Source organism: Galleria mellonella, unplaced genomic scaffold, assembly GCF_026898425.1.
Source record: "Galleria mellonella isolate WM207_F2 unplaced genomic scaffold, CSIRO_AGI_GalMel_v1 utg312, whole genome shotgun sequence".
In the NCBI taxonomy this organism is placed as follows: Eukaryota; Metazoa; Arthropoda; class Insecta; order Lepidoptera; family Pyralidae; genus Galleria; species Galleria mellonella.
This window is the reverse complement of record NW_026442074.1, coordinates 8,686,834-8,714,745: the sequence shown is the minus strand read 5'-3', so window position 1 is coordinate 8,714,745 and position 27,912 is coordinate 8,686,834. Positions and strand designations below refer to the sequence as shown.

The 27,912-nt window shown below is 34.4% G+C and overlaps 1 protein-coding gene across 1 annotated transcript; it reads right to left on the bottom strand.

Moving 5' to 3' along the window:
- Window positions 1–170: 170 nt before the first annotated feature.
- On the bottom strand, window positions 171–27,784 carry LOC113520045 (neo-calmodulin-like). Its single transcript, XM_052895810.1, has 8 exons — window positions 27,695–27,784; window positions 15,785–15,903; window positions 14,019–14,119; window positions 9,282–9,424; window positions 8,025–8,168; window positions 6,728–6,937; window positions 5,845–5,901; window positions 171–4,141 (listed from the first exon to the last, which is right to left on the bottom strand). The coding sequence occupies exons 2-8, from the start codon at window positions 15,785–15,787 to the stop codon at window positions 4,032–4,034; spliced, it is 768 nt and encodes a 255-aa protein (XP_052751770.1). The 5' UTR covers window positions 15,788–15,903; window positions 27,695–27,784; the 3' UTR covers window positions 171–4,031.
- Window positions 27,785–27,912: the final 128 nt, after the last annotated feature.

The window sequence follows — 27,912 nt, the reverse complement described above, 5'->3', positions numbered from 1 at the left end:
TAAGTATATATTTTGATATGTTAATAAAAAATGCCTACAGATAATTTTTGTTTTTTACTCACCCTATTTACAAGTTTTTAATTCTACATTTTATCAAAATCGCTTCCAAAAAGCCAGTTTTTTACTTAGGAACGAAATCTAACATATTTTTAAGGGTTAAAAATAAAAGATTTTTACAGTTCTGAATATATTTAATTGTATATTGGTCTGTACTTGTTTATTTTACAACATCTAGGATTAAATCGATAAGGAAATATATTCATTCATGCAATTAATTAAGATTGTCAAAGGTAAATTTATTATATTATTTTAAATTCTCTATAAGATATGTGTAGGTTATGAAAAGGCGAGGTACAATTGTTGAAGAAGAAATGACAGGGATGTAATAGTAATTTTCAATATGCAGTTATGCACCGTTGGGTCTTAAGTTTAACAATTTACTTATTTCCTTCTTTTTCAATAAAGTTTTAATTCTTATGTTGTAATAAAAATAAGGGCCGACACAAACGAGGGTATACTCATCCTCGGGGGTACTTTTTATCAATTTTTTTTTTTTTTTTTTTTACAACACAGGGGGCAAACGAGCATGCGGCTCACCTGATGGTAAGTGACTACCGCCGCCCATGATCACCCACAACACCTACGGCATTGCAGGTGTGCTGCCGGCCTTTTAAAAAGGAATATGCTCTTTTCTTGAAGGTTATGTTGTCGTATCGGTTCGGAAATACTGCTGCTGGAAGTTGATTCCAAAGAGTGGTTGTGCGTGGGAGAAAGTGCCTTGAAAAACGCACGGTGGAGGACCGCCACTTGTCCAGATGGTTGGGATGAAATTTTAGTTTATGGCGGGTTGTACGATGGTGAAAATCTGCAGCAGGTATCAATCCGAACAATTCTTCAGAGCACTCCCCATGATAAATTCGGTAGAAAATGCACAGAGATGCAACATCTCTACGCAGTTCCAGTGGGTCGAGCCGGACAGTAAGACGCCGATCGTCAACAATTCGAGCTGCCCGACTTTGAATGCGGTCTAACGGAAGGAGTTGGTACTGTGGCGCTCCTGCCCACAGGTGAGAACAGTATTCCATGTGTGGCCTCACTTGAGCTTTATATAGTTTCAGGCGGTTTTCTGGCGTGAAATACCGTCTCACCCTATTGAGCACCCCCAACTTTTTGGAAGCTATCTTAGCTTTTTCCTCCAGATGACCGCAAAACTGGACGTCGCTAGATATATCGACGCCAAGAATCCCCAGACTCGACTTATTATCGAGGGAAGTGCCCCGAAAGTAAGGAGATACGACAAACGGTGTCTTTTTTGCGGTGAACGCGCAGACTTGTGTCTTCTTAGGGTTAAAGTGAACAAGATTGCGTTCACCCCAGATCGAAACTTTGTCGAGCGAAGTTTCGATTTCAGACACAAGTCTGTTCCGGAGCTCATCGGTATGTGCCCGCGAGATCTTTGCATGACCGGTGTATAATGCATCTCCTGTACTGTCGTCTGCATAACAATGAATATCACTGATCTGTAACATATCATTGATATGCAGAAGAAACAGTGTCGGAGATAGTAATTAAAATAGACGACCAAAATATTGTTAGTCCATTAACTTACACACTTTGCCTCTTATTATTATTTGAAGCTTGTTATACAGAAATACAAATATCCTCTATTTTTGTATTTCTAACTTCATTTATAGAGATTTGTACCAATGCAGAGGGTAAATTCCTACACATCTTATTTTCGATAGCAAAAAGGAACCTGCGTTAAAAGTGCCCCGAGAATTACCCCTCGTGGCCTTCGTTGTACTAAATTCAAGCCCTAAATTCAAACAAGAGAAAAAAATATTTTTACACTGGATTTATGTATAATATTTCTGTAACTTTCAATATTAGTGTTTTCCTAGAATGATATTTACTATAATAGTGACAGGATTTCAAGCATGGTAAATATACAATGCACATGTCCCATTCGAAGCTTAATACTATATACCTACATTTTGAAATAAAATATAGAACTGCCTACACGAAAAGGTTTGGCGCCTATATTTAAAAAAATACAACGTCACATCTATATAATCACGTTATATTTTATTTATTAATGTAGATAAATACTTTATGAAATTTAAATTAATACAATAAATTTTCATTATGATGTTATTTTGAAGTGTAGGTTGAAAGTATCTACCTACTATTAATAAGTATTTATTTTAATTTAGTTCTTATAAATATATAAATATACTAGCATTGTTATGAGATATAAGCAATGGCACAAAATTAGGGCCCGCGCACACAAGGAACTCTCTTAAATACCTATAACCTTATATATGTTGCAGGCGTGTGACCATTTATAATCAGACGAATTGTATGCTTTTTACCCACCTTTTTTATGTCGACATTGTAATAAAGAGAGTACGCAATAACCTGGTTTATATAAGTCCGTCATACTCGTATGTGTTATGTCATGCATTACAAAGCAAATTCTTAAACCTAATTTACATTTTGAAACTAATGGCTTGAAACAAGTCTCATGACAATAATTTTATCTATAGACTCATATAAACTTTCGTCCTGTCTCCCGACATAGGATTAGCTGTAGGTATATTAAAAATCAATTCATTCCTAATTTTCTTCTAATTGGTAGAGTATAAGTAACTTCAATCTATATTAACTCTCAGCTATAGAAATAGGCGTATTTAAGGGGCATAGGGGTGTGGACCATGCCTACCCCAGAGTTTTGTGGAACCCATCTCAGAATGAAGAGAACTTTCAGCTGTGGGCAAGGACATGTGTAATAAGTGTGCGGCTGTACCCCTTAAAAAAAAGGCCAGGCCTCCCTTGAAAAATAATCTTAAATACGCTAATGACTATAGAGTATATCTATAATATAGGTTCCTAGAACATTTACAAATATTCTAGGAACCTATATTATAGATTTCACGAAAATATTTTCAATTCTTTGTCAGACAAAAAGTACCCCGGACTACATTTGGGGTAATTCTCGTAAGTAAGGACTCTTATTATCCCCTCATTTGTGCGGACCTTATTTACCATTCGTTTATGTCGTGGTGTTACGTAAGCGATAGTAAGCGTTTATACGTACCCTTATAGTTTGTTAGGAAAAGTACGTACTTATATTATAGTTTGCAAGTTAATTTTAATAAGTACAATTTATAATTGACGAGAAAAATACGAATATAATTTAAATTATATATGGGCAATTATAATATGGGTGTAAAAAATATTTCAATTAATTAAATTAATTACTGTGTAAGATTTCTAATTTTAAATCACAACAAATTGTAAGATGCTTTTTAATCATTCAAATTGCTTCCTTTTTAATTTTCAAGCTCAATACAAATAAATAATTGACGTATCAATGATTATTTTTATTGTTATATTATTTTTTTCTTATTATAATAATATTTTAAATGGTTTAGATAATGAGTGTGATGAAGATGATGATGATATGGCATTAATAACTTTATTTCTTAGACTGAACCTATCAAATGCAATGTATTTTTCCTATATAATAATTATCTACTTCTGTGGATTTACTGAAAAATCCAACAATTTGGTGTAATTTACCAGTCGTTCGAATTAAAATCTAAATTGATCAAATATGTGACTAATACACTCGCATTGATATTTTTTTCTTCAATCGTGGTAGGAAACTGTCTGTTAAACATGCATTAATACCTTACATTATGCATAAATGTGGTAATAACCCATCAATTAAGTATGCATATTACCGTTATTACGCGTAAAAAATAATTAATAGCTACGAACCTGTCGATTACGTATGCATATTACCGTCCATTATGCGTAAAAAATCGTAGTACAACCCGTCAATTAATTTTGCATATTACCGTTCGTTACGTGGTAAAAAATAAACATGGTACAAACTTGTCAGCTAAGTATGCATATTATCGTTCTTTACGCGTAAATAAATAATCGTGATACGAACTCGTCAGTTAAGTGTGCGTTTATTACGTGTTCATTGCGTATTTTTCTCGTCAAGCAATCGTGAACATCAGTTAATTAGCGGTGATAGGTCTCTGCAGCGGGACCTCCGCGCCGTCGGTTTGCTCCTCGTCGTCTTCGTCGTCGCAAGCGTCTTCAGGCTCGCCCAGCGCCCTTACGAATTCTGTAAATATATTATTATCAAATGAGAGAAACTGGAAAAAAAAGAAAGGAAGCTAAAAATAGTATGTGTTGCTACGAACACTGAATAGTAGGTAGTACATATACTGCAGATATATATATATATTTTTTTTCTAATGGATAAAATGAAATAGTGATGCCGCAGGATAATAGATGAGGGTGAAGCAGGTCAGTTGACCCATCGTGACGAATTCAACCAAAGGGAGACTTTGTACAAAAGTCGATTGCTTGGGTACCTCTGTCCCATTCATGTTTCTATTCTTTCTTCTTTATTGTACACAAAAGGTTATTGAAATGTAAAAACAAACATAATAGTGCACAAGGGCGAGCTTATCTCCAATAGAGATTTCTTCCAGCAAACCCAATAAGAATTACCCTTATGAGAAAAGTGACAGTTCATTAGTAGTTACAGTCATACATGTGTACCAATCGACTTAAATGTTATAGTTAAAAATAAATAAATAAAATATATAAATAAATAAAATATCGTTTCTACCGTGAAGTAGTTGTGTTTGCATGACTGTGTTTTGGTTTGAAGGGTAAGATATGGCTTGAATTTACTGGGTACAGAGGAATAACACCTGAGTCCTCAGGAATGGCAACGCATGGGGGGTATCATGGGCGAAACAGTATGTGTGTGTACTGTTATGTCTATGGTAACTGCTCATGTCTATAGGCGACGGTTACCACTTTCCATCATAAGTCGTATAAAAAAAATAAAAAAAAAAAAACAATAATTAACAACGATGGTTTTCACGGCGAACTACCGTTGTTTATTATTGTTGAATTTGTCTCGTCCAACGTGTACCGCGTAGAGGTCGATTTGATAGGGTATTTTGCTTTTTTTTTTAATGATAATGGAATGGTAACCCCGCTTGCGCTAACGGTATACATTGGCGGGGCACCAGTGAGGGATAATGGTGAGAATAAAAATGCCAGTTAGCCCATCGTGATGAATACCACTTGGAATTCAGCACGATGATTTCCAAGGGGGACCACGTGGAGGTCGACCTGGTTAGGTATATTACTAGCAATGGGGCCGTTAGTCTCTTATCTAATACTAATAAATATAAATAATAATAATATTACTAACAATCCCTTCCCCCCAACAGCCCCATTGTCAGCAATATACCCTATATTGTTGGCAATGGGGCTGTTGAACCTCGTTAATAACAGTTCCCTTTATCCCAAAATATATATATTACGTTGACCCTAAATAACTGGGATAAGGACAAGATATATATATATATGTATAATAAGTACATGGGTGGGCGTTATTGTGATATTCATCAGTAAATGCATCACTTGATTGGGGGGAAAGGGATTGTTAGTAATGGAGACTGAGAATCCCATTGCTAGCAATATACCCAACCAGGTCGATCTATACGTGGTTCCCCCTGGAAACTATCATGGTTAATTCCTGATGAATTCATCATGATGGGCTAACTGGCCTGTTTTCATTCTCATTTATCACCCTTTACTGGTGCTCCGCCAACGTATCCCGTTAGCGCAGGCGGGGTTGCCATACCATTTTCACCCATCAAAAAAAATGCATCACTTGAAAACAATTGGATCAATTTATCATTTTTTTAAATGCTGCTAGCAGTCCAAATAAAACTTTTAGAAAAAGATTAAAAATATTTAAAATTTACGTGAACAAACAATTTCAATTTTTTTGGTACTCACCCAAAAAGTCTATACGGCCATCACCGTCTGAATCCACTTCTTTTATCATATCTTCAACTGAAAATAAAAATCAATTATAATAAGATAAGGTAATGATTATTTTATTTCACAAAAAAAAAAAAAAACTAACAGCTACGTCAATCGTTAAGAAACTAATATAGAACCAAGGCGAAAATAAACCCCACTAATTTTAAAGAGAATCCTTAAAATCAAACAAAAGATGATATTTGGATATCAAATATTCTTCTAATTCACTCTTACACACTACAAGCGATTACAATTAAAGATGTTATACTAATCGTTACCCTCGTCTTCGTCCGCGCGACCGAGGTATATAGGTAGAATTTACTGGGTACAGAGGAATAACACCTGAGTCCTCAGAAATGGCAACGCAGGGGGGGTATCATGGGCGAAACAGTATACTCTGTTATATCCATGGTACTGCTCATGTCTGTAGGCGACGGTTACCACATTCCATCAGGTGGACTGTCAGCTTGTTTGCCATTCTAAGTTGTATAAAAAAAAACACTATTGACCCCAGGCAGTTTATGCCCTTCTACATTCCTACCTACATGCATAGCAACCGAAGAGATTGGACCGTTTGAGCCATTAAGGTAGTATTAAGTGAGAATTTTATTTTTATTATATTCATAGAATAACTGCTGAAGCTTATATTTAGCGTCTACTACTACTAGCCTTTAAAACATTACAACAACTATACTTTAAATTTAGTCACGACAGGATTGAAGTCTTGTCGTGACTAAATCCTCGTGAACAACGTCTTTTTGCAACCATGCGTTGCATTAGTACAGATAGTGAATTTAAAATATGTGTAAATAAGGTAAAAGTTCAAAATTAACAATTACAACAGCTGTATACTCACTCTCTTCTTCCGAGAGATCCTCTCCCAAACACTGCAGTACAGCCCTCAAATCCGATGCGCATATGTAACCTCTGTTGTGTTTGTCAAACACACGGAAGGCGTCTCTCAGTTCGCGCTCCTCCTGCTCAGCCGAGCTAGGACCGCTACCAGTGCCAGACATAGACTTGGAGAGGATGCTTACGAATTCTTCGAAACTTACGTTCCCGTCCCCTAAAGTACATAATAAAGGAGAGGTTGAGTGAAAGCATTATATAGCTATAATCTACATTTTCCTGTATGTTAGTTAAGCGAGCTCAATATGAGAAGTAGGATTTTTGTATGGAGTGAAAATTAAACGGTAACTCCACCTTCTCTATCGGTATACGCTAGCGGGGTACCAATTATTGACAATAGGTGAGGATGAAGTCAGGTCACTTAGTCTATCATGACAAATACACCAGGAATTAACCACAATTGTTTCCAGTTGGTTGGAAACCATATGGAGCCCGATCTAACTGATTAAAAAAATAGTTTAGTAAAATTTAAATTAATCATAATAAATAATTTTTAGTGAAATTGTGCTAAACCAAAGTATCATATTATATTAGATTAGCCTTACTTCAGCTTTCTATTCTTTTGGTACACCAACGTTGTAAATTAAATTTAATAATATGAAATCTCAAGTAAGGAAGTGAATGAATGTTACCAAATTTTAACAGAGAAATACCATTATTGAATAAATGAAGGAAGAAAATAAATGATGAAGAAAGCTGACTTGTGCTGTTTATTCTTAACTACAGGTTGCTATAGGTATCTCTTTTCGGTTATTTAATTATGTTGGAAAATGTACTTTATATTGCAAAACCACCTTTTAATTTCACAATATATTTATGTTAATCATATTTTACACAAAGACTTGCACATTGGACGATTGTTGTAACGGAAAAGAGCGAAGACAATTTTAGGGTTGCTATAGTATAATATTAAATTTAGTGTTTCCAACAAATTACACACAACAAAAATGAAGTTGATGATATTGCAGCAGAATATAAGTGATCCTGGCTTCACAACAACCGTGTGTATCCACTCGTATCCACGGAACAAGCATCTCCATGAAGTATTTTCCTATGTTTATTTCAATTAATTTGGGCCGGACTTGGCTGACTACATTAGCCATGGTTCACACATACATCGGCCCAAATAATAGACATAAATGCAGATTCTTTTTTATATTACAAACAAGCACACAGCCTGGCTGATGATAAAGTGCAGAAGAAGGAGTCCAAATTCACATTTAGAATTAATTTCAACTACATACCATCCCTATCTACCTCCTGCAGCATATCTTGGAGCTCTTCAACTCTCGCGAACTGTCCAAGACTGCGCATCACCCGTCCCAGTTCCTCTTTAGTGATGGTGCCATCACCGTCCTTGTCGAACAAGCGGAACGCTTCACGGAACTCTGTATAATAGTACAATAAGCTTTAGTTTACAAAATGAATCAATGATATATGTACCCTTCACTTTAATCATACTTATCTCATAACTTATAACTCATATTTGACCAATTTTGTATACCACTAAGATGGCAATCAGGCATATAGCCCATCTGATTATAAATAGTTATCATCAGGTGTATCATATCCTATGAACGCCTTCAATACCAGGGGTATTACGTGCATTGTCTGAATTAACCTCTTTATCCTATTTTTGAAGAACCTCATACTGGAGTCTTTTGGGAAAACTTCGACAGAGAGCTAATTCCATAACATCTCTGAAACTATGCTATTTTTATCTCTTTTCAACCTACCGTATTTATCTTCTATTTTCCTAATTTATAATTATAATATACCATTAGCATAGACGGATCCACTATTTCATCTTAATGATTTAAAAATATTACCTCTTTTTCTAACACAACTGCGTATCACAAAAATATTTTATTTTTGCAACATGCAGTTATGTTTGCGATTTTGTAGTCAAGTATGTATTGTATTTTATTTGCATATGTATTTTATTAAACATAATAAGTATTTTGGTGGAAATAGTCATTGAGACATCTAAATAAGTAAAAAATAAATTATATTTATTCTACATGTATTACTACATTATTCAAAACTTGGTATAAATGCTTTACAATTATATTTTTGGTCGAATCGCTTTAAGATAGCAACACATGTTACTCATTCAAGACTGAAATAGGCACAAAACCTCACCCTCGTTTTCAATAACCCTTCTAAAAGTGCAATTTATAATACTGTTCTTGTTTATTTTCAAAACTATTTTTCGACATTCAATAATATTGTGTAAGTATAGCTAAGAATATCGAATTAAAATTTAGATGTAAAAAACCTTCGTAAGGAACAGTCCCGAGCCACCATCCACTAACTTTCTACAACGCATTTGTGGTCGTCGCTAGTGGGTAATCGTCCTACATTGCGTTTGCCTGTACGGAGTCGTCACTAAAGAACCTGTCTTCCCCATCAATTGTCGGTTCTTCGAACTATGTGACCATATGTATACGTGCACAAAAGAAAATACTTTGCAGATCATCTATGTTTCTGTAGACAGGTACCTTTCATTTGGGTCCTGGTGATTCCAGTAGTTTCGTCGACGATAGATGCTTTCCTGTCCAGATTCGTGTCAGCAGCCGGCTTCAAGAATGTCACCTGCCTCTGTGGTTGCCGTGACGAAGTCGCCGACCGATCTGAGAGTAGGCTGCCAATATACAAAAAAAATATAATCACAATTTTAATGTATTTTTTATTTATAGAGAGAAAACTATTTATAAACACCTGATTACGTGTTCTTAATTAAAATATTTTCTGTCTAATATGTCTAGCTTTTTTTAGACCACTGAAATGGTGAACAATCATACGGCCTACCTGATGGTAAGCGATTACTGTAGTCTATGAACGCTTGCAATACCAGGGGCATTACGCGCGCATTGCCAACCTTTTGAGGTGTCTTCAGACCTCTTTACCACTTTATTGAAAAACCCCAATGCTTGTTGAAAATTCAAATGTCTAGCTACGAAACATTTTATTCTTTTACGATTTATTTTATGAGAAATGAAAATTTTGCGGAGAAAAATATACTAGAATTTTGCAGAGCAAAATGTATTTAGACTACAAATATATTTTTGTTGATTAAACCACAGGATCGCATCAAAGGAATACTGTATTAAATATTATTTAATGGAACTCATTTCTGACAAAGTCGGTTTTTAAGGCGCAGATTCACTCCGACTTCCAGTTGAAAATCTCGACCGCTAGACGGATTAAAACTTTATAATACGCAGAATCTTTTTAAAGCAAAAGTACTTAAGTAGGTATTTGCATTTATATTTGAGCATTGGATAAAAATAATACAAAGGTCTGGTCTTTTTGTATTTAAAGAGTAAAAATGTAAAATATCGACTCGCCTTTTTTTTTTTGTCACCAGGATAACTAAGGAATAGTATACCAGCGCAAGAGGTTCTGCGCTTGATCAATTAGTAAGCAACAACAAGGAAATATTGATAGCAATCGGATTGGGGTTAAATTAAAACGATATCGAAAAGATGTCCAATAGTATATGATTTTTTTTTAATTGATTTAAATCGAATATTAACCCCGCTTATGCTATCGGTATACGCTGGAGGGACACCAGTGAAGGGTGATAGGTGAGGATAAAAGTAGGTCAGTTCATCCACCATTACGAATTCAACAAGAATTAAACACGATGATTCCCAAGAATAACCGCGTGGAAATCGACCGGGTAAGGTATACCGCTAGTAATGGGACTGTTAAACCCCAATTACTTGTTCGTATTAGAGGTCAAACAGTCCCACAGGGGAGAGATTGTTATTCCCTCAATAGTATATGGTATCTTATTTTGACGTTTGATTTCAATTTGATCTCAACTCAAATATATACAAATTGGGGGGAAAGGGATTGTTAGCAATGGAGTTTGACAGCCCCATTGCTAGCAATATGCCTTATTAGGTCGTCCTTCACGTGGTTCCCCCCTGGAAAACCATCATGAACAATTCTTGTTAAAATCATCACGATGGGCCAACTGACCTGCTTCATCCTCACCTATCATCCTTTTTGGTGCAGTAGTTTTTACATGATGCCGACACAAACACACAGAGAGACAGACAGGCAGCCAAGATTTCTAAAAATTATAATTTTGACATATATTGCTCTGAACAGGACCCCTCATATAAATTTCTTTCAAATACCTTTAGTACAAGCATTGTATAGTTACAATTTTATTATATTAAATAAGTCTCCGGTGATTTGTGAATCCCATTCGAGTTTTTCAGAATAACACAGTAAGTCCAAACGTAACGAGACAATGACATATAGTGGATACCCATCGATAGCGCCGGGTTGTAATAAAATACTCCGAATTCTCAGAATGCCATATGAAACTTCTAACGTGATCAATATAAGGGCGTTTACCCTATTTATTCGGAAATAGAAATAAAAAAACATTTATGTAGTACCGCAGATAATATATTACTATACTAGTACTCATGTATGTGTATAGGTAGTACACATAAGTGTGTTCAATTATAATACGTATAATATACACATGAAATACGTGTTGGTATAAGTATGAAATCTATTTTTCTATTTGTTACTTTAGTATAAGTTTTATTGAACTATCCGAGTAGATATAAAATAACAAAAAAATTCCCATCAATCGAATATGTAATGCATGCAAATGAAATAAGTGAGGTGTTAACAATATTTTATTGTTTACTATCTTATCGGCCGCTACTTAGTATGTGTGGATATCATAAATAAAAAACTCGATGAAATAGACTATTTCATTCTTGACGACAATTCATGAAAACATACACACCAGATTTTAACAGTGTTTTTATTTACAACACAGGGGGCAAACGAGCATGCGGCTCACCTGATGGTAAGCGACTACCGCCGCCCATAATCACCCACAACACCAGCGGCATTGCAGGTGTAAATCCCGGCATAGAACAGGCCATCCCTTCCTTTCCCATGGGTGTCGTAAGAGGCGACTAAGAGAGCTTATAGTAGAGGGATGAACAGCAATGTCCCTCTTAAAACATTGCTAAAAATTAAACTATGGTTGCCAACCGACCTGCCAAGGGTTCCTAGTTATGGGGAAATTAGACTCCATTACTAACAACCTCTTCCCCCCCCCCCCCCCTTAAAATGAGAGTAGTAATTTTCCTGCAAACTATTGCACCAAATTGGATGCGGTTTTTTTCAGTTATAGTCATGAAGGTCTAATTTAAAAACTGATGTATGTTTTATCTTTATATATCATCTAGATGTATAAAAGACGATGTAGCGGGCAATAAGCTAGTTTACAATATTTGATTTGTAAATAATCTTATAAATAGATAATATACATAAGTCCAATTCTGATAGTTTACAACACAAAGTTGACCCTTCTACATTTAACCCAAAACTCAACTGTTAGTTGTATAATTTTAATTAGAACTAAATTTAATTTGAACTGTTACGAGTTACTACAGTTACGACTGATTTTCCAACTTCAATTAATCAAAAGCTTTATCGTTAGTTCTCTATGGTTCAATACAATTTTGTAACTAAAATTAGAATTATTTGACGTTTTTATTTTCAATATTATGTGGTAATAATTTGCTGCTAAGATATATTGTTTCGTTCCCTAAATTAGGTTAAAATTTTGGGGTTTGTACAAAAGTTGTCTACATGGGTATTGTGTCCCACTTGTGTTTTTACCGCCCAGCACCTATACTTGCATGCTCGTGTTTTGATTTGAGGGGTGAGATATAATTTTCCACCCTTCAAAAAAGACAATACTAGAGACTCGAAGAATATCACCGGCCTCACAATATAATCTATAAGGCTTTATAAACATCATGGCAGGGGGGAAAGGGAGTTATTAGTAATGGAGACTGAGAATCCCATTGCTAGCAATATATCCAACCAGGTCACCTCCTCTCGGTTCTCCCTGGAAACTATCATGGTTAATTCCTGATGAATTCATATTTGATGGGCTAACTGGCCTGTTTTCATTCTCATCTATCACCTTTCACTGGTGCTCCGTCAGCGTATCCCGTTAGCGCAGGCGGGGTTACCATACCATTTTCACCTATCAAAAAAAAAAACGTCATGACACGTGTATAAAACGGATTTTTGTTTGTGTATTCGAGTATGTGTTACGATTTACACATGACATGGTTTTTTTTAATTCACTAGAAATTACATCTCGATGGTTTTCAAATAAGAATGGGGAAGGGTGGTGTGATGGACGTTAGTCGCTACCGTCCGAAAGGGGAGGGGTAAGACATTATACGTCGCAAGTGAAACTATTACTTCCACGATACTCTGTGACTACAATATAGCGAACAAAAGAGCAAACCAATCATTCCTATTCCCCAATGATGCATAATGCGCGAAAAGGCCAAAGGCGAAGGCGAATTGGACGATAGCTATTGAATATTTACACAGTTTCATCGTTCGGAAATATTCAATAACATTATATTAAAGGGTCTTTTAGGAAGTTTCATACTTCAATGACTTGGCAAGTTAATTGAATGTATTTTATCTTTCGTTCGAGTCGAATTGGTGAGAATATACATTTTCATACATACATTAACATACGTCAAATTCGATAAGCTACTGAGTATAAATTTATTGTGCAAGCATTTACTATAGCGTAGGTTTTTTTTCAATGCAACTCAGAATGTAATAAAGGTCTCCTTTAGACACGAAGAAGAGGGAGAGAGACTTTAAAAGCCCACATTACATGGATCATAGTAATACTTGAATTACCCGCCGATGTAAGACCTATTTTTTTATAATGGATGATATTGAAATGGCAACCCCGCCCGTGCTAAGTGTCCCGCCAGTGTTACAGCGAGTTATAGCGCAGGCGAGGTTACCATTCCATCGTAACGTATTAAAAAAAGACCTGCCCTTTCATTCTCACCTATCATCCATCACCATTCCATTGTCATCCATTAAAAAACATGCTAGTTGGTCCATCATGACGAATTCTTCAAAGAATTAACCATGATAATTTCCAGAGAAGGTCGCGTAGAGGTCGACCCTGTCAGGTCGATGCTATATTGCTAGGAATAATGCGGCTAGCCCCGACTACTAACAATCTCTTCTCCCCCCACTCGACTTTATTCAAACAAATCTTATATAATATGATTATTGTAAAGTGGACTTTTTAACCTCCAAGTCTAAAAAAATAGCTTTAAATTTAAAAGGTCTACATTAAAATAAGATTATGTCTATCCTCTTCTGTTTTAGTTTTTAAGAATATTACACAATTAACTCACCTCTCTGAAGGGCTGATGGCCAAAGATGGTGGCTCCCTGCTTTCAGGGCGGGAGGCCTCGTCGGGGGGGCCTGGCTCGCCCCCGCTGCTTGTTTGTCGAGTCTGGCAACACAAAACAGTAAACAAATTAAACAAACATCTAGTTTTCGAATTATATTCTAATAGCTTTTATTATAATTTAAGGCTTCCGAATTAAATTCCGTGTGGCGATAGAGTATACAAAATAATACCGTTCCTTTTCATCTTCAAGATCAAGAAAGACCATAAGAGAGGGGAGGGCACACGATCGCAGCCCTTAGTGTCGTTAAACGTTAGGTTCAAATAGGATGTCATAATGTAAGACAGGCGTTAAAATTTTCGAGTGAACAGCGCAGATCTTGGATACTAGATGCATATGTTCAAGATGTAAGAACTAACAATAAATTTAACACAATATTCGAGTGCAAGAGTTGGATAAAACAAAATAAAATAGTATATAATCCATCTGCCAATCGTCGTAATGATATAAAAATAAGAAATAGATAGTTATATCTTCCTTTTAAAGACAACATCCATACTCAACTGCGTTTTAATATATAATTAAAAATGAGAGAAATACTTGTAAAGACATTTATACGAAGTCAGTCACTAGTCAAACTATATGACTAATAAGTCATATCATTAGCCTGGTCATCAAATTAGGATACCCTATATGTAAGGAGAAACAAGACAACAAACATATAGAATACCCAATAAATTGACACGACCCAGAATCGAACCCTTTTGGGTTAATCATCTCCTCATTATGCAAAACAATGTGCTCAACGCTGCACCACATCATCTGCCAAATTACACTAAGTTACTGACATATTGAAATCTGCCTCTGTTTATTTTATAAGAAACTTTTGCCCACAACTTTGTACGTGCGGATTTTGGAAGTGTATAACCACTTTTAGATGACGTATTAAGTTAAAAAAAATACTTTTTATTTTTTAAGATAGACCTTTAAGTATACATATGTGAAAACAAAATTCAATCTTGGGCAACAGATTTTGCGTGATCCCGCAACAAATATAAAGATAGACACAACAATTTTTAAAAATATTGTTTTAATTTTTATTACTCTTAGTAAAACCCCTCATGCATTGTTTTTCTTAAATATTTTCTACTACCTTTTACCCGTGACTTCATAAGCGTGATCAGGATTTTTTTTTGATGGGTGAAAATGGTATGGTAACCCCGCCTGCGCTAACGGGATACGCTGGCAGAGCACCCGTGAAGGGTGATCGATGAGAATGAAAACAGGCTATAACTGGCCTGTTTTCATGATGATCATTCCTGATGAATTCATCATGATGGGCGTTAGCATTATCAGGAATTAACCATGATAGTTCCCAGGGGGAACCGCGAGGAGGTCGACCTGGTTGGGTATATTGCTAGCAACGGGATTCTTAGTCTCCATTACTAACAATTCCTTTCCACCCAAAGCGTGATCGGAATATGCTGATTGACAGAGATTAAAATTAGTCTATATCTTTCTACATCCCAAATAGTACGTATATACTGATATTGAAGCGATTGGTTAAGCTGTTAAAGCGCTAAGAACAACCAAACTCAATTTACAATATAAGTAAGGAACGCCCTTGATACATCGATGGTACATGATGTCTGTACATCATCATCAGCCGTTAACCATCCACTGCTAAATATAGGCCTCCCCATAAGGAGAGTTTACGGTCTGTACGATATCATTTAATTACTAAGAAAATAAAAATTTAGTAATCTTACCATGATACCCTTGAGCTGATTCACCAGCGGCGAATCAGCGAAGAAGTTGTTCACCGCGGAGAATATGTTTGCGCGTTTGCTCGTCGCGCGGCGGCAGGCGTTCCCACGCCCGCCAATTGCTTCATATAAATAAACAATTATGTATTAATCTTAGATTATGAAGCATATACTAAATCTATGGTATTAATCATTGATATCTAAATGCGCGTCAAGTCAAGAACTAGCGACGCAGCAGCCGCTTGTTTTCGCATACAAGTTATCTTATCTTTGGCTAATCAATTTAATTCCTTTGCGCATAACATTAGGCACTTGCATAAAGTTACTATTTTTATACTTAAAAAAAAAATCGTTTGCTATCCTAAGTTATTTACTTTATAAAAGTAAATAATTCGACTATCCAAATTTAAGAAGTTATATTTCTAAATAAAAAACCTTGTTGTACCAGAAAAAAGCAAAGTAATTGTTTTAAATTTATTTAATTACTAACTTTTACCCGTGATTTCGTCCGTGTGATCAGGATACGTTTACTGACCAGGATAAAAGGTAACCTATAACCTTCTTCATTCTATATAGTACGTGTATACTAAATTTCATAGTTATTAGTTATGCAGTTAAGGCTATAAGATAACAAAAAACTCACTTTTACGTTTATGATATTAGCTAGTACATCTATTATATTATCTGTGAGGAAGTGGTAAATTCTTATAAATAAATTTCAGGATTATCTGCGGAATTGGCACCTATTTAGATCTCAATTCTTTTGCCGTCGAAATCGACAACCACGCATATCCTTAATATCGAATTGGCTCCCTTTTTCACATTTATATTTTTGATGAATTTTATTATATTCTGACGTTTCGTTCTGACAAGAGCTATTAGGAACAGTTTGTGTGGAAAAAATTAAATTGTTACATTTTTCCGGACCATTTTTCGACTTTTTCTCTCTACAAGAACTTTTATCGAACTTAAATCAATATCTCAGAAAAATAAATAGCCGACTTGATCGAAATCGTTCTCAAATTTCATGCTAAGTAACACATTTAGCGATTTATTTTTATTTATATACATTTATAGATTAGACAGATAGATCGTTATTTACTCATATTAATATATTAATATTATTATTAGGCATATTTTTCACATATAATAATAGCCGATGTCTTAATCAATAAAACAAAAGCTTCACTTCTTGGTTTTTTTAAATTTTTAAGTTTTTTAAAAAGGTTATTTTAATTTTTCTTTATTATAACAAAATACCCTTTTTCAAAATACGCCCTTTTTGAAGAACCCCATGTTGTAGTCTCTAGGGAAACCCTCGACAGGAAGATTATTCTACAATCTGAGTGTTTATTTATTTATTTAATAAGGTTCACCTACAACTTTTTACATTTTACATCAATAACATAAAAATAAACTTTGCAAAAATCATTTACAGGCCAACACCACATGCACTATTACCAGCAAAATTGTTTTTTTTTTTTTCTTTTTATTGTTTTAATTTTTTATTTTCTTAATACTGGTAATAAAGGTTATCTATCTATCTATCTATTATTAACAATGACAGATATCCTAACAATAAACAGTTTAAGAGCTTAAAATGTTCTTTAATAAGTTATAATCTGCTGTTAATGGGTCCGAAATTGATGTTAATCAGATCGCAGTGAGCGTTTAGAATCCTACATAATCTGGGTATAGACGAGATGGCTCCTAACATCGTTTTCTTTTTAACGGAAATCATAAAAGTGTTATCTGTTTTTGAGGTATTTTAGTCGGAACTCGCAGGTTAAACAATTAAAGCATTCATGGACAATCTATAACATGAGCACAGATAATATAATACTATACTAGTATAGTATTTTAAATACAAACGTCAATAAAATCTCAGCTTTTTCTTGTCAGCTTGTCAACATAGGAGGTGTTTTTATTCCTTTGTTGTTTAGAGTCGAGAGGTGTCTTAAAAATCGCCTTTGGTTACGTTCAATGCGTAAAACATGTGGACGCCAGACTACGCTACAGTACTCCATTGCGGAGAAGACTGTTATACCTACAATATAATTTTGGTTAGACTACTACAGAAATCTTTTGTATTTCTTATACTCCTAAAAATTGATTTTTTTTTTACAACACGGGGCAAACGAGCATGCGGCTCACCTGATGGTAAGTGACTACCGCCGCCCATGGTCACCCACAACACCAACGGCATTGCAGGTGTGTTGCTGGCCTTTTAAAAGGGAATATGCTCTTTTCTTGAAGATTATGTTGTCGTATCGGTTTGGAAATACTGCTGCTGGAAGTAGATTCCAAAGAGTGGTTGTGCGCGGGAGAAAGTGCCTTGAAAAACGCACGGTGGAGGACCGCCACTGGTCCAGATGGTTGGGATGAAATTTTAGTATATGGCGGGTTGTACGGTGGTGAAAATCAGCAGCAGGTATCAATCCGAACAACTCTTCAGTGCACTCCCCATGATAAATTCGGTAGAAGATGCACTGGGATGCATATCATGTTAGCTTTTTTAACTACATTATCTATATGGGGCACGAATGTTAATTTTGTATCAAAGTATTAAAAACTTACTTTTGAAACGTCCATATCCATTTTATTAATTAGAAGAATATGTAAAAGGTATTTTAATACAATGATGTAAACATAATTCACTGTATGTACGTGTAATTATATTATATTATATTATTGAGGTTTAATTGGTTTTCACCTTCTCAACTTATGTCGGCTTAAAAACATACCCCGTCCTGTAACCCACAGGAAAAAAGGTACGTATGCCCCAGTTTTATTTTTTTTTATGTCCGTCTTCTACCTCGCCTTCTCTTTAGAGTGTATACTGAATTTGTGAGTGATTGTGTGTTTGGTGTATGAATTGTGTTGTATGAATCTGGTGTGTTTGTTGAGTGTTGTGTGTTAGTTGCCTGTTGGATGGTTGGTGACCGGTGTGTGTCTTGAGTGTGATGATTTTGTGTGTTTTGTACAAATACGGTATCTCCCAATACTTTGCTGAGTATGCTTGATGTGTGAATGGCTGCTTGTTTTTGCAAGATTGTGATGTCAATTTTGGCATTTAGCTTATTTATGTAGTTTATAATATTTTTAGCTACTATTCCTGTTGCGCCTATTACTATCGGGATGATAATCGTTTGTGTGTTCCACAAACGACTGACTTCAGTTTTGAGAAGGTGGTATTTACTTAGCTTTTCAATTTCCTTAGCTCCTATATTGTAATCAGATGGTACAGTTATATCTATTAAGTATGTTTTATTATTATTTTTATCTATATATATTAAATCTGGTCTATTGTGTGTAACGGTGACATCAGTTTGAACGGGCATTTCCCACAGGATCTTAACAGATTCGTTTTCTTTAACATGGGGTTGGGTGAGAGTTTCTTTCCACCAGAGATCAGAGACCTGTATATTGTGTTTTTTTGCCAGACACCAGTAGATATACTGAACAAGGTTATTGTGTCTTTTGACATAATAGGTCCCCGCCAATTTCTCGCACCCCGATATGATGTGTTGTGTTGTTTCATCTTTATGAACACATAAGCGACACTTTCCGTCTACTGGTTGTTTTAGTATGTCACGTTGATGTTGTCGTGTCATTACGACTTGGTCTTGTATGGCAAATATTGACGACTCTATACTTGGGCATATTTGCTGTTTTTTAATCCAGTTAAATGAAAGTTCACCGTCTACGTTGGCCCTATCTAGTACGTCTTTAGGGAACTGACCATGTAGTTGTTTATGTCTCCATGTTTTATTATAATTTTTTACTATTGCTTCTTTTATCTCTTTATCAGTATGTGTGTTTCCTTGTAGTAAATGCAGTTCTAGTTCTATCTCTTGTGCTTCCTTTATTATTGAATACTTGTCCTTGCATATGTCGTGTTGAACTATTGTTTTGATTAAATAATCACTTTCTGTTTTTAGATACTGTTTATATTTGACTATTTGGGTTTTGTATACATATTTTACATTTAACATACCTCTAAACACATAATACCACTAACATATACATATATACACATAACACTAACCACAGGGGGGTCCCTGTGTCACTGGTAAGTATAATCGTTCTGTTGCTGCTTTCTGTTGATGTGCTTTTTTTATAGCTAACAGTTTTCTTGTTTTAACATCTATTTTCTTTAAATCATTATTTTTGTAGTTTATTACACCAAATGAGTAGAGTAAAACCGGTAAAGCATATGTATTTATTCCCTTAATTAGATTACGCGAGTTGAGACTTGTATTCAGTAGTTTTTTTATTCTTTTAAAATACTCTTTAGTTATTTGATCTCTAATTATACTATGTTCAATTTTTCCTGACTCATGCACTCCCAAATATTTGTACCTATCTCCTATGGCTAGGTGCTTAAACATTTCTCCGCTTACTAGTATATGACCTTCTCCCATAGCGTTGCTTCTATATCCTGAACTAATATGTATTACATTGCATTTATCTAAACCAAATCTCATTCCTATGTCACTTGTAAATATTTCTACGCTATCTAATAACACCTTTAAATTAGTCCTATTGTTTGCATAAACTTTAAGGTCATCCATATATATCAAATGATTGATCCAATAACTGTCTTTAAGTTTATATCCTTTAATTTTATATTTGTTTAGTACGAATGAGAGGGGATTTATTGCTAGACAAAACAGAAGTGGTGAGAGAGAGTCGCCCTGAAATATTCCGCGTCTTACATAGATCGGTTCGGTTGTTATTGAGTTTTGGGAGCCACGAGCTGTCATGATCACTCTCCAAGAAGGCATAGTCAACTGAAGGAATCTTTTGATGATAGGCGGGCATTTATAAATATCTAGTACTTTGAGAAGCCATTCATGTGATACACTATCAAAGGCTTTTTGATAATCTATCCATGCCATGCTCAAGTTCTTTTGAGATTGGTGTGCATCCTCTAATATTGCTTTATTGACCATGAGGTGGTCTTTACAGCCCCTGGCATACCTGCGACACCTCCGTTGCTCTAACGCCATTATGTTATTCTCGTGACAGTGATCATATAGTATATTGGCTAATACGCTCGTTAGTAATTTGTACATTGTTGTTAAACATGCTATGGGCCTCCAATTTTTTGGATCATCAGTATGCTCATTTTTGGGTATTAATATAACTTGACCTGTAGTGAACCAATCCTCTAACGCTTCTGTACCAGCTATTATTTTAGTGAATAATGTGGCTAAATAACTATGCACACTGGTAAGGTGTTTTAAATAATAATTTTGAATTTTATCTATACCTGGCGATTTCCAGTTCAGTAGTTTATTTATGCTAAATTTTACTTGATGTTCAGTAATTTCACCTGTATCTCTTGCTTCTAGATTTTTTGATGACTCTTCTAATTCCTTTATCCATTTAGCCTGATTATTGTAGGTATTTGACAATATGCACGACCAAAATTCTTCTACTCTTTCTTTGTTAGGTACATTGACTTCTTTAGTATTATTGCTTCCTAAACTTGTATATAATCTGTGTTCATGCTCTTTAAATAATTTATTCTGTTCTTTTCTAGTATTCATGTCTTCATATCTCTTTATTCTGCCTGCTAAAGCTTTAATTTTTTGTTTAATTGTTTCTATCATATTATTATGATCGTTTTTATTATATATGTTGTATTTCCTGTATAACATGTCTTTAATTTTTATCATCCTACGCGTATTAATTCCTTTTTCTATTTCTATTAACTGCCCTAGTTCTTTTCTGAGTCTATCGATTTTTATTTGTATCCTTTTTTTCCACGGTGGTTCCGATTTCTTTTTTATAGTAATTTTTGATGTATATGGATTCTGGTTATTATTAATTATTAATGTTTTTGCAGTTGCATAAATAATGTCGTTTATTTCTTTTAAAGAGTTATTAGTCACTAATAGACTTGGCAAGTATTTATTCAGTGTATGCAGGTTTCCTAGGAATCTCTTATTTATTTTAGCTTTAGGCAGTAGTAAGCGTTCTTCAATCGGAGTTTCTCGCGTTTCAGCCAGTATTTGAAGAAAATTTAAAATTAGTGGATCCTGATCTTCATTTATATTTACATTTTGCGTCAATTGATCTATTGCATTTGCTTGTTCTACTGTGAGTTCAGTGTGTTGCATGTTTTGTATATTTTGTAATATTGTGTTTTGTATATTTATGGTGTTTGCTATTGAGACTGTTATCGCATGTTGTTGTATGTTAGGTTCTATTGGTTCAGAGTTTTCTATGAAATCAGTTCCTTGTACTGCTTGTTGTTCTATTCGATTCAGTACTTCTTGTGATATTACATTTTGTTTTATAATTCTACGTGCTTGATTCGATAGGGTATTACCATTAAACTTGTGTATTTTTGGGTTATTAGGATTTCTTTCCGTAAAAAGTTCGTATAGTCTGCTTATGTAGCCTGGTCCTCCTGATCTTGCTTTAAAGAAACAAAACATTAGTTCTTCTAATTCTTCTGTTGACCACTTTCTTCTTCTGTCATCATTTACTATATTATTCGTGGTCGTAACAGATGAGCCGACAGAGTTTGTAGCCATAGACACACTCTGCAAAACATCATCTGCCCCCTCTCCGCCCCGTTGGTCGGCTGTAATATCTTCGGTACCCCCGACTCTCGCCCGCCTGCTCAGCAGAGAGCCACTGACGGTTCGCATGCTGTCACGTCCAGCGTCAGCTCCAGACGTGCCCCGACGATCACCCTCGGGAAGCGGCCCTATACGTGAATCACTGAATTGTCTCTCCATATTGAAGGTATTGCTAGTGCTCTGTTAGCCATCACTGTTTTCGCTTACAGCTGTGATGTTCCACCCCTCACGTGGCCAAGATGTGTAGCCGGACGTAGAGTTAGACTTATGAGGGGCTTATATTATATTATATTATATTATATTATATTATATTTAATTATAGCACGTATATGTACTGAGTAATGATTCAAATTTGCATGTTTTTTGTTTGAACCATTATTCTTGATGAAAGGGAATCAGATGTTTCCAGCTTAACGCTGTATATCCCTTTAAATAATGAGCATAAAACATTCTCTTTAAACCAGTGAGGCCTTTGAATGAAGGATGAAACAGCATTTGTAAATCAAAACGGCTCGACCCGGCATTTATTAAATAGACGGTGTACTTTTAGAACAATATTTTTATACCCGTCATCTTTTTGTCTTAAAATATTCTATATATTCGATTTCGCATGAAATTACTCGAAAACGGTTATGAAAACGAAAATTAAAAAAAAAAAAAAATATTAATATTCCCATCTTTTCTCGTTTTTATCAGTATTAAATTTAATCTTTTTTTATAATTGGTAGTCACTGATTAAAAAACATGGTGTCATTTTCGAATTTAGAGTTAATGCCATGTTTTTAAAATGAATTATTTTTTAAATCGCCATCCACAATCCAAATAAACTTACCATAACTAAAAAGATAATCTCGAAATTAATCGGGAAATTGGGAACAGCCAAATTGGAAATCTTTTTATAATCGGTTGAAAAAAAAATGTTACGACCCTGCGCCATTTCGCGAGATATTAAATGCTATGGACTAACACAAGTTTGCACTACAAATAAAAGTAAAAAAATCAGCGAAACAAATTATAAAAAAGGACCTTCATATAAATTACTATACTTGTTGTTTCCCACAGCTTTGCCCGCGTGAATCAGTATAACATATAGTATATGTTAAGTACCAAATTTCATTAAACTCATTCAGTAATAAACATACACTTATAAATTTTCACATTTGCATTAATAATGTAATATCTCTAGATGGACCACTGACTATTACATCTTTTCATACTCTCTCTGGTATAAGAATTAAGTCCGTATTCTTGGGGTTAAAACTAGATGATACAAACATACCTATATATAACCGAGTATTTACAAAATGCGAAAACATAAATATACCTAGCTGAAGGTTTCTGTTTTACGCTCAATATCTAATTTATCACAAAGCCGAATCTGCATGTTCAATATTTATTTTGCAACCCATTCCCACGATTAAATTGTATTAGAATCGCGCAAAGTTTACAATAATAAATAAATCTGGCGTCAACCAGTCTTATGGTTTGTTGCGGGTGGACTATGTAACGTAAACAAATTTGGAAAATGTTTTGAATATACGTATTTTCGGATAAGAACTATGTTTGCGGTAATTCAGCTATTTCTGTATCAACAGAGATTTTGTAGATTACCACAATAATTGCGAATTACCTTGATTGTTTTTGTTTTTGCATCTGTTACACTATATATTCGGCGATTCTAATTCTATTTTTGAACGTCTTCAAAAACTAGCTAGGTATGTTCGATATTTGAATTTAAAATTTATATTTTGTTTCAAAAAGTTCTGTAGCAGTGAAATTACAGAGTTTGAAGGCATAACACCATAGTTCTTAACAATGGCAACGCTGGGGGAAAGGGATTGTTAGCAATGGAGTTTGACAGCCCCATTGCTAGCAATATGCCCTATTAAGTCGACCTTCACATGGTTCCCCCTGGAAACCATCGTGAACAATTCTTGTTGAATTCGTCACGATGGGCCAACTGACCTGCTTCATTCTCACCTATCATCCTTCACTGGTGCCCCGCCAGCGTATCCCGATAGCGCAGGCGGGGTTACCATTCCATTATCACCCATTAAAACTTATATTACTTGCATACACCCACTCTAACTTGCCTACCTCGCATTGGAATCAAAATTTTTGTTTGTATAAATAAAATCCGTTATTGGCTATATTCATAAGAGACTTAGCATGTTAAGTTATTTTTTAATAGCTATGGATTTTTGTATAAAATAAAATAAAAAAAAAACAATGGCAACGCATATGGATCTAGAAACGAACAACACCATGGATATCAATGGGACGAGGTTCTTAATTCGGTAATATTATTTTTTGTTTATTACTTCATAACTCCATCAAATCTAAATAGTTTTGGAAAACTATTTTTTTTATCTGAAATATCCTTTCAGATATACTAAGTACAAGTTGATCCGATAGGAACTTTATCAAAATCAGTTTAGTTTTTAAGTCAAAATAACTACTTTTGCCTGAGTTGAAGTCGATTTTTTTAACGCAATCTTAATTCTTTTCAAAATAACTTCAGCTTAACTAACTCACATGAAAAAATTTAAAGACGAACAAATCTTTCTTTTTTATTACTCATAAAGGAATCGATTACGTCTAATACATTTAAGTGGTTTTTTTAAGAAAATAAACCTTTCGTTATTACATAAATCCATAATTTATATAAATAATCCATTATTGTTCCACTTTACAAGAATTGGATATAAGCATCAACTAGCGAGCCACTCATGCTTTGCACGAGTATAAATTGTACATATATATATATATATATAAATATTCCATAAAAAAATATCAAAAAATGGCGACTAAGGGAACTTAGTAATTATTGAGAAATGAGCAGTAGCGTCCCTATAAAAACATTACTGCCAAAACCTAACTGCGGTTGCTAACTCGCCTACCAAGCGTGGTAACTACTCTTAAAACCCTTCAATAGGAGAAGGTCTACGTTCAGCAATGTACAGTCAACGGCTGATATGATTATGCTGATATTTACAGGGTACAGAGGAATAACACCTGAATTCTCAGGAATAGCAACGCATGGGGGGTATCATGAGCGAAACAGTATACTGTGTTATGTCCACAGTACTGCTTATGTGTATAGGCGACGGTTACCACTTTCCATCAGGTGGGCCGTCAGCTTGTTTGCCATTCTAAGTTGCATAAAAAAATTACAATAATGGTCTTATGATTGCGTACCATGCAATTTCACTATCATATCCACTTCTATCTACGTCATTTATCACTATCTATGCCATTCTAACCGAAACCCATCCATGCGAACACAGCTGTTTATTATCCCGCAATTAACAAAATTATGATTAATTTTCACAAAAGCTTCTGCATTTTATTATAATTGAGTTAATAATCAATCTCCGGAAACGCAATATTAATAGCTTTCATTAACAAATCTTATTTAGCTATTAGTTTGTTTTCGCGTGATAAAATGACGGTTATCATTGGATAATAAATAGATCTATCTTCTGTCTATATATCTTCTGTTCTGTTTAATACAATTATTTATTTATTTATTTAACTTTCATATACATGACAAAGGTAGACATGGCGGATATAATACCTAATAGCGTTCTATACCAGTCAACCATGGGGCAAATCAGATTTACCCCCTTATTCATAAAAACGTCAAAATTCAGAAATCTATTTTAGCTATTGAACTGTTTTGTCTCTTTCTTTTATGATAAATTCTCAGTTTGAATGAAAGTGACAAAACAGTGTAACAGTTAAAGTAGGTTAGTAGGAGGTTTTAATTTTTATGAATAAGAGGGTATAACGTAATTATGTTGATTTTAAGGGTTACGAGACGTTTGAAGGCGGTACTTTAAAATAATAAGGAAACTATATAAAACCTAATATAAAATATGTAGTATAATATATATATATATAAATAAATAAATAGAATTGTAAACAACTTTACATAAATATATACAAGATTATATTTATATTCAAATAAATACATACAAAAATTATCAACTGTTTAAACATTGTAAGAAAAAAGAGAACTTAATGGAGAATAAGGAAGTAGAAAGTAAGGTACATATTAATAGAATAATAATTACTCTATTTTAGAAATTAAAATTATTATTATTCAAATGTTTTTGAAGATAATGTCTTAAAGAAGTATTCCAGTGGAACTGGACGTTTATCCCAAAGGAACAGATGGGTCTCAAAACAACAAATGACAAAAATTTTTTACTCCCATTTCCAAGAATTAGAGATGAGAAATGTGTCAATCAATCAAACTCAAAATTGGTATTTTTCTTGTTTTTAGTCGTACCTCATCCGCGTAAAGATAAATTGACTGGAATGAACAAAAAGCAACGTAATTAATTTCTAGTAAATTCACTACTACGGACCAATTGACCTGACTACATCCTCATCTATCATCTCTCCTTGCTGCCTCGCTAGCATATATCGATAGTGCAGACCATAGGGGTTACCATTGCATTTTAACCCCCCCATACTTTTATACTGCACGCACCGAAAAAGTATGGACTACAGGCCAGTCCAGGCCTCCAGATATCAGATATGAGACGTCATTCAATTCTACAATGTCCCATTATCGTTTTACAAAAGACCATTGACTACTTCTTCTTACTATTTTGATCCTGACGAAATTATAAAAATCGCACCAACGCGGGAATAAATATGTTGATTGTAAAACGCAATCATTGAAAGTGGTCCAAATCGGCAGCTTTTACTATTTACGTGGTATAAGTATATCACGTAACATACATATAAAAAATATAGTGGATTTCAAAACAGCCTTTTTGAAATCATTTAAAATTTGTTCTTATAAAAAATCAGCGACCAACGCAATAAGAACTCGCAATGCCCCTCACATTACCAGTAAATAAAAAAAAATAGTACATTTTTTTTAAATATACAACCCTTAAAGAAATAATTTTAAGAATTAATTGAGAGTAACCCTTTTTATTATTGTAATGCAACTAATCTGTCAAACGTAAAAAGTAATAAAGCTTCATAATCGAATTTTTTAGTATATGAATTAAAAAAAAATAATCGTTTATCCTAATGCATCATTTGAGAACAGCTATACCAATTTGGCTATTATGTATATAAATAGTTCAGTAAAAGATTATATGACAACAAATCAAAATTTATTCTAATACTTTTATATCATGCTACTTCAAACACGAGATTTTTTTTATATGTGTGTTACGCGCTATCATTGCCGATTGTGAACGGATTTTTATTATTTTTAATTTCAAATGATTTATTTCTCTTCTCGCAATAAGAACGAATCATAAATTATTTGGATATTTGTTTGTATTCTTACCTTGGTAGGGTTATAACAACGAACACTAGGTGGGTCGCGGTGGTGGTGGGCGATGGCGGTGGTGCTCGGATGCGAACTGAAAGGATGCTGGAATGGAATGACGGCAGTAACACGCTTGCGCACTACGTCTACGTTGTTAAAGTGGATTTCCGATGGGACGATTATTTTACATTATGGAGAATAAAAGTAATTAGATATTTTTACGGAAACGAAAATGA

Coding starts and splice junctions, on each gene's coding strand:
- LOC113520045 (XM_052895810.1), bottom strand. Junction 6,938..8,024: donor GCAGGAGGTAGATAGGGATG/GTATGTAGTTGA, acceptor TATGTACTTTAG/GGGACGGGAACGTAAGTTTC. Junction 5,902..6,727: donor GGATCTCTCGGAAGAAGAGA/GTGAGTATACAG, acceptor TTTTATTTTCAG/TTGAAGATATGATAAAAGAA.